Source organism: Equus caballus, chromosome 3, assembly GCF_041296265.1.
Source record: "Equus caballus isolate H_3958 breed thoroughbred chromosome 3, TB-T2T, whole genome shotgun sequence".
NCBI classification, from domain to species: Eukaryota; Metazoa; Chordata; class Mammalia; order Perissodactyla; family Equidae; genus Equus; species Equus caballus.
In genome coordinates, this window is record NC_091686.1 from 121781722 (window position 1) to 121789946 (window position 8225).

General features: G+C 60.7%; 1 protein-coding gene across 17 annotated transcripts in view; it reads right to left on the reverse strand.

The window, feature by feature from the left end:
* The window catches only part of ABLIM2 (actin binding LIM protein family member 2), a 157041-nt gene extending 150450 nt beyond the window's left edge, over positions 1-6591 (reverse strand). For 7 of the 17 annotated variants that reach the window (XM_070262790.1, XM_070262777.1, XM_070262796.1 and 4 more), the window contains exon 1: positions 6422-6577. In XM_070262790.1, the coding sequence (XP_070118891.1) occupies positions 6422-6431 (10 nt within the window). In that variant the 5' untranslated portion in view covers positions 6432-6577. Of the gene's footprint in view, positions 1-6421 lie in introns of all 17 variants that reach the window. The other 10 variants (XM_070262801.1, XM_070262800.1, XM_070262781.1 and 7 more) reach the window with 3 other exon arrangements.
* Positions 6592-8225: the final 1634 nt, after the last annotated feature.

Genomic DNA, 8225 nt, shown 5'->3' on the forward strand with positions numbered 1-8225 from the left:
CCACTGACTGTACTTTCCAAGGCATGAAGACTGCCACCCTCGTTGCTTAGAAATCTTCAGCCGACGCAAAATGGCGCATGAAACCCCAAGTACATCATCTTGCAACAGGACCTGTTTAGCATATGCCTGCTAACCACCAGCCTGAAGGCCACCGAGGGCAGAAAGTGGCCAGGCCCAGCCCCGGCGCCTGCTGTGGCTGACTCAAAGGAGAAGCGAGCGTCACAGAATTCACAGCACACCTTCCACCGCCACAGCCGTTCCCCAGACACGAAGGACTCAGTCGCTCTCCTGGCTCAGGTATCGGGCAGACATCCACAGATGAGGCGTCCCTGGCAGGCTGCCAAGAAGCCCCCTCACTTCAGGGAGCCCTGGCCTAAAGGCCAAGGTGCTTCCTGCCGTGGAAATGTCAGTGAGGTCTTCATGGTAGAGAAGGCGGATGCGAGACCTCACAGCTAACAAAGGCTCAGCCTCAAGCCCAGACAATGTCTCTGGGTCAGTGGAGGGGACAGTGTTGTCAGAAGAAAGCAGGTCACACCCCTGAGCATGCTGGTGGCCCCCATTTTTACAGATGGGTACACTGAGGCCCAGAGAGGGAAGCAGGCTCGCCCAAGGTCCCACCGAGGTCCGGCGGGTGGGGCTGAGAGTCCAGGGAGTTCAGACACTGATGGGGCTGGTTGAGGCCGTGAGGCTGGGCTGGGAGCTGGAGGGGAGGCCGAGGAGCACCAGGAGGGCGGCCTTCCAGCAGGAACAGACAGCCCTGAGAGGCTCCGAGGACATGGGGAGGGGTGGAGGGGGGGCCTGGGGCCAGAGGGTCCGGGGAGCCATATGGACTCCACAAGGTGACTCTCTCATGGTCAGAGGTGGGTTCCTGGGACCTCGCCATGACCCCAGGCAGGAGGCCCTGCAGGAGGCAGGGGAAGAGCACACGCCCCCAGGGCAGACAGCGCTGGGTTTGGGTCTGGCTCTGCCTTCCTGGTCATGTGCAGGCAGGGGCCACACCTGGAGAATGGGAGCAATGCTTCACGGCCCAGGTGAGAAGACTCATTGTGTAAACCGTCCCACACACTACGAAGCATTATCATGATGCCCCAAAGGGGTCAAGCCTTAGCCATACCAAACACTCTGCCACACATTAAGGGGGCAGTAAGCCACTGGCTAATGCGGGTGGGGACAGGGACGGGCAGCCCAGCCCACCCAGTCAGGAAGACGCGTGTCCAGGCACTCCGGGGTTCAATTCCAGCTCTGCCATTTACAAATGGTGTGATGCTGGCAACTGACGGGCCCTCCGGGGCATCCGTTTCCCATCTGTAAGTGGGGACACCCCTAACAGTCCCAAGAAGTGCTGTGAGGATCTCAGAGCATCTGGCCCGGGTGCGGGGCCCAAGGGAGCGCCCCATGAGCCGTGGCTGCTGTGACACCGAAGCAGGGCGCTGCCCGACACCCTAGAGACCACGGCAATGGAAACATCCCCGAGTAAATGGAGACACCCCACTCAGGTTGCTCTGCCCGGTGTACCGGCAGCCTCGAGGCGTGTGCTTCAGGGCAGCCCGTCGTGGTTAGCACACATCTGGCTGGTCCCCTGAGCAGCTTGCAAGGTCGTCATCAAAAGATAGGAGCTGCTACTGAACACCTCTCATGTTCTCCTGTTGCAACCACTTTAACTGCCTTCTTGAGCCTCTTCCACGAGCCAGGCACTTGCACCCTCCGTCCCTAGGGAGGCCCAGGGGGTGGTGGCAATGGAAGCCCAGAGATGTTCGAGCGTTGATGATGCTAGCTGGTGACAGAGCTGGGGTTTGAGCCCAAGAGCCCCGGCTTCAGGGGATGCCTTACCATGTCCTGCCGAGGCAGGGGCAGAGAGACGGGTGCAGGGAAGCCCCCGTGTCTGCACAGAGAAGGGGCCATGCAGTCTGGGCTCTGGGGTCAGGCGTCTGGCCAGTAGCCCAGAGTTCCAGCAGCTGCTGCTGTTGGCAACTGCAGCTGGCCTGGCCCTGAGGACCAGTGGCAGGACAGACCCCTCCACAGGCTGGAGCCCTCCCCACCTTCTGATGTCATCACCTGGACTTGCCAATTTCCTCGCGCCAGCTCACAAGTCTCCCATGACCCAGATGATGCTCTGGAGGGTCAGGGTGTCAGACAGGCGACTTCTCCGTAAATGAGGACCACACTCCCTTTTCTGGGACAGTAAGGCTGGACTTTCCAGGAGCCTTCAAAGTCAAGACTTGATTCTAGAAAATATACCACCTACCCCCTTACCGACAGAAGCCATAAAGAATCGAGGGGTCTTGGGTGGCAGGTCTGGAAGTAACCCCGAATATCAGGGAAAACCAGCTCAGAGCTCAGTGGGGCCCGTGCTGAGCCAGAGAGCTTGGATGACTATTGTCCCTTTCAGATGCAATTTCGATGAATTTCTGGGTCAGGATGTTTGCCTTGGGCTGCACCTAATTCAGACCGAGTCACGCAGGGAAACCCAGCACCAGGGCCCTTGCCTGTGCGAACCTCCATAACGCTGGCAACTGGACAGCTCCATTCCGAGCAAAAGGACAGCAGCCCCCGCGGAACGGAATCATCTGGACTCCTTGCCGAGTCAGGGACTTCTGAACTAGAGTGTGCCCTCCTTAGACCTGGAAGTGATGCTTGCCTGTTTTCACTGATTTTTCATTGCAAAAGAAAAGCACGATGCAGATGGGGGAAACCTGGCCCTTCGTCCTACCCGCAACAGACGAGGACCTCTGTCGACGTCGTGATGAATTTCCTGCTAGCCTTTTCTCCTCCGTTGTTTCTGTAGAGTTGAGATCATATACGACACAGTTTTTGCTCTCAGCTGTTTTCTAAATTAAACTTGTTTTCTTAAGCCTCTTCTCCTGACATTAAAAACTCCACTCATACTATTAACTAGAATGCTTTCCCCGCCCCCCAAACGTAAGGAGCTTCAGGAGGATGTGGAGTTTTGCTTGTTCTTGTCCATCGATGAAGCCAGGGCCTGGGCAGAGCCTGGCACACGGCAGGTGTTCAGTAAACGTTTGTTGACAGAATGACTGATTGCAGGGCTGACTGACAATCCCATCGCTACCCCCCACATTTAGGTGGTCTTTAAGCTTCTGCTGTTCCTAGAGATGCTGAGGCGAACATCTCTGGGGCTCCGTCACTGCCCACACTTGTGTTAGGTGAAGGCCTGTGTCTCTCTGTTCCTGATACCGGGATCTTCGCCAACCACAGCAGGGGACTAGGGCTCAGCTTCTGGCTCAGCCACACACTCTCCTTGACCGTGGACAGCTGCTTTTCCTTCTCTGGGCCTCAGTTTCCCCTCTGTTTGGGTGGGCAGGTTTGGACTGGAGCGTTCTCCAGGCCCATTCCGGCTCCGTGATCCTAACCCAGCAGCCATGGGAACAGAAGATGCTGAGCCAGCCACCCCTGCTCTCCACCTGGCCCTGCACCCCTGCCGTGGGCTGGATTGTGTCTGTCTCCCCCTGATTCATATGGCACCTCCGAACAGGAACGTATTTGGAGAGGGGTCTTTACAGGGCTGACTAAGGTAAAATGAGGTCGTGCAGGTGGGCCCTGATCCAATAGGAGGGGTGTCCTTATACGAAGAGGAAACGTGGACACAGACATGTACAGAAAGAAACCCTTGTGAGGACACAGGGAGAAAATGGCCATTTATAAGCCAAGGAGAGAGGCCTCAGAAGACACCAACCCTGCCCACACCTTGATCTGGACTTGCAGCATCCAGAAGTGGGGAAGACAAATTTCTGCCGTTTAAGGCCCCTGGCCCGCGGTACTTCACTATGGCCCTGGCAGACCAACCCAACTCTCAGAAACCTGCAAGCACCTGGGGGCTCCTGCCTGCCAGGCCTGCAGCTGCCCAGGAAGGACACCTAGGCTCAGAGAGAGCACGGGTTTTGCTCAAGGATTCGGCGTTCACTGGCGGCAGAGCTGGCCCCAGAACCCCCTCCCAGCTCAGGTACTCTCCTCTGCCCCACCTTGCCCGGATGTGACCACGTGGGCTGTGATGTTATAAAGCCACCACAGACTCATCATCATCTACCGGGCCCCACCACAGGTGGGCCAGCACTGCATGCAGAGCTAAGGGCATTCTTTCCATACAAGGGGAAACTGAGGCACAGGGAACCCACAGCTAGCGCACTGGATTTGGATCCAGGCCCGTCTGACGCAGAATGCCATCTCCTACAATTTCCCTGGCCACCGGAGATCAATACACAACAAAACTAGTAGGCAAATGCCCTGGGGCCTTGATGCCACCCCTGAGCCATCTCAAAGGCGCCCTCGTAATCAGACTGAAAGAAGACACACCTGCATGGCCCGGCATAAAGGAGAGGGGAGTCTCCGAGCTGAGGAGGCTGGACAGGCTGCCTGAGGCTTTGACAATCCCGCCCATCGGAGCACCTGGAGACCAGACCCAGCGATGCCCAGCCACACCTGCTGGTGCCAAGCTCCGCAATGATGCCAACCTTCCATAGGGAGGGCCGTGGGGACCTCCCTTGATGATGGAAGCCCCTGACCTGCCAGATGTGCACATGGCCAGACACTGGAGCCAAGTGCCGTGCACAAGGAGCCAGACTGCTCTCCCCCACCGTGGGCGTGGGTGAAAATTAGTGCTGTGCAAATAATGGGCTGATGGGCTGGGGACAGGTCTGAGCGACAGGTGGACGGGAGAGCTCACTCGCTGCCAGTTCCAAAGGGCTGGAGTAACTCAGGGAGACAGGTGAACCCGACCACCCAGCAACGGCCATCTCGAGCTATTGAGGACCTACTGTGTGTGGGGTTTCTCACTCGAATCTCACCCCCTCCACGTAACCAGCAGCACTGCCTTTGCATCAGGAGGCCAAGCTTAGGAAGGTGCCACGATGTGCCCAAGACCACAGTTCAGCCACCGTCAGACCCCAAGCCCCTCGCCCTTTCAAATCATGACCTCCCACGGCTCCCCGGTGCCCACATACCCCTTCTCCCAGGATAATCAGGAAAGGGGAGGAGCGGGGCAAATGCCAGCACTCCTTCCAGGGTTCTCCCTGATTACAGGAGCAACTGGAGGTATCAATTATGGTCACAGAAAGCCTAAAATTACCCTGTGTGCATCCTGGCATTATCCCCACCTGCCATTAGATAAATGTGTCTGGAGGTTCTGCCAAGTCTCGGGGTGCCCCGCTCCCCAGCCACCTCCAGATAACAGGCTGGCCATTTCAGAAATCCTCTTCTAGAGAATTCTGCCTCTCACCGCCTGCCACTTGCTCTCAGCCACTCTCCCAACGCCCACTGCCAGTGTGGTCCCTCCTTCTTTGGTTGAGAAGGGGAGGGGACTGTTTCCCCTGGGAGGGGGGTCCTTGGAAACACAGCCTCCTCCACCAGGCCGAGAGCACACAGTAAGTGCTCATTAAATGCACAATCCCTCCCCAGTCCAATTTCCCCCCTGGGAAAGCAGCTGTCCCCACTGGTTTCTGCACCATGGCCAAGGACCATACTGCAGTCTGTGGTGAGACAGGCTCAGAGGAACCAGCACAGGAGTCAGGAAGCGCCAGGTTCGAATCCCGCCCCACTGGACCAGCTGAGCAAGTGACACAAGCCTGGTGAGCCAAGCCTGGTGAGCCTCGGTCGCACCCTGAAAAATGGAGCGACGGCCCCTCCCTGCCAGGGAATGTACCGACAAGCTCTGGCCCAGTGCCGAGGCTCAGGGGACTTCAAAACAGGGGCTCTCGGGTGCACTCCAGTCTCTCATCCGCCGAGGCCTCCCCCCTGTAGATCTCAGTTTCCCCAAGCGCACTAGGCGCGGCTGGCTGGTGGCGATGTGGGATTTTCCAGCGCCGCACAGAGGCTGTCAGATCCAGTGGGTGCGGCAGGAGAGGCAGCAGTGGGGATGCGCAGGGGTGAGGGGCCTGAGACCAGGCGCGGAGATCCGGGCGGGGCCCACACACCTGCTGGCTCCGTGTCCCCAAACCTGCCGCGGGCGAGCCAAGGGCCCGGGGGTCTGCTTGACGCCCCTCATCCAGGCGCTGGGGGAGCCTCCAAGGGCGGAGCCCCCTGCCGCAAAGCCCCCATGTCATCCCACTTCTCCGTGGCAGGGTCTGGGCGGCTCCGCGCCCATCGGCCGGACCGGGGCCGCCTCCTGCAGCCTGCGGCGACCCCCGACCCCAGTGAGAAGCTAAGGAGTGACGCGTTCCAGACAGCGCACGCAGCCACCTTCGGCCGGCGCAGTAGAAAGGGGTCCCCAGCCCGCGCTGCAGAGCTACGCGTTTGGAGCGCAGGGGCAGGGGGCTGCGCCGGACCCTCGGGACTGCCAGACCCTGGAGCAAAAGTTGGGTGGAGCCGCTGCGCGATTCTCCGCTGTGCTGCAGGTGCAGCACCCCCAGCCCTTGCTGCGCCGCGATCCTGCTTGGGGACGCGCCGGTCTCTCGGTCCCCGCACTCACCTGCACTCATCTCAGCGACAGCTCGGAGTCGGGCCGTCCGGCGCTGCTGCCGCCCGTCGCTCCTGCCCGCAGGTGCACGCCTGCCCGCGCGATCTTCCGCCCGCCAGCCCGCGGGTCGGCAGGTCCGCGCCCGCCCGCAGCGCCGCCGCAGCCCCTGTGCGCGCCGGCCCCGCCCCGCCAGCCCCGCCCCCGCCTGCCCCGCCCCCAGGGCGGCCCCGCCCCGCCCCGCCCCCGCCGGGCTGCGGGCGGGGCGCACCCTGGGAAGTGTAGGCGCCGCGCCCCCGCCGCTCCGCCTTCGCGCCCCAGCCGCCCCATGGACGGACTACAAGTCCCAGCAGGTTGTGCGGCCCGCGCAAGCGCGGGAGGGCCACGCCGCTCCGGCCCCCCGCAGCCGCTCGTGGGTCCCTGCGGAGCTGTCGCCGCGGCCTGGCTGGCGGCCTGGGGCTCTCGGGAGCTCTGGAGCGGAGAGGAAGGCGGCCGAGGGAAAAGCGAGCTTAGTGCAGCTCTTGTTGAGGCGTGGAGCTACAGGCGGCTGCAAGACCCTCTGGGCCAACCCTCTGTTTGCCCGGTTTGCAGAGGGAAACTGAGGCGGGGGCAAGGGCGCGCAGGATTGCCTTTCCCCTCGTGAGCAGGGTAGGATTCGGGCACGGGGCTCCTGACTCCAGGTCTAAGGCCGCACACCCCAGGCTCTGGCGCGCCGCCCCGGCTGGCGCCTTGGTCTGGCTCGACTGGCGCCCGGGGAGGGGGCGCGTCCCACGCCAGGGCAGTCCGGGCCCAGCCCCCGCTGTGACCGACTGCCCTCTGTGACGTCAGGTGCCCAGCACAGGGCGTGGGTCCGGGTACACGAGAGGGAAGGCCCCTGGGTGGGAGCAGGCTGATCCCCCTGGGTGCCTGGTACTGACAAATGCTGGGCTGTAGGGGTGCAGAGGGCCTGGCTGGAGGAGCATTCAGGAGGCAGAATCTCCCCGACCTGGTGCTGCATAGGGAGGAGGGGCCGGGGCTATTTGGAGATGCTGTCAACAGGGACGAGGGCTGGCGGCAGAAAATGCGGAGTCTGCATGGAATACTGAGGTAGGGGCAAATATTCTACCCTGGCCCCTAGCAGCGTCCCTCTACCCTGAAGAGCGGCCAGGAGCGAGGCCAGAGGACAGTGGCTCCTGGGGAGAGCTGAAGTCTTGGAGAAGTAGCCATGGGCAAGGCCAGTCGGCCTCAGCCACACGGTCTCAGCCACACACACCCTAGAAACCCAGAAGCCTTGGCTGGGTGGCTGGTCTGCAGCTGCAGGGTTCCAACGCCTGCCCACTGGGGCCTTGTGCCCAGAACGCAGGTGTTATATGATGGAAGGAGCACTAGAAGGGGTCAGATATCCTGTTTCCCACCCAGCTCCCGCTCTCAGCCGTGGGACCTTGAGCAAATCCCTTTGTCTGTGGGCATGGGGGCCCCATCTGTGACGTGGCTGGGTGAAGGATCCACAGCTGGCGGAGAGCATTCAATTTGGGTTGTTAGTCCTGGCAGGGCAGATGGGACCAGTAGGGGTAGAGGCCCTAGGGGTCTGACCGCCTGCCTGGTGGGGAGCCTGGTTTCTCCATCTGCTGGTGCAAGAAACCTCTGTCTCAGTGCTCAGTGTTGAGGATTGCACCAGCTGATGCATGCTGTGCCCCAGCGTGAGCTGAGATCAATAAATATTTTTGATGTTATCCTGCTATTAGTATTACTCTCAGTGCCTTACATAGGGCCTGGCACAGAGTGGGTGCGATACAAATACCTGTTGAGTAAAAGAAGAGAAGGTTGGAGGGAAGGAGAG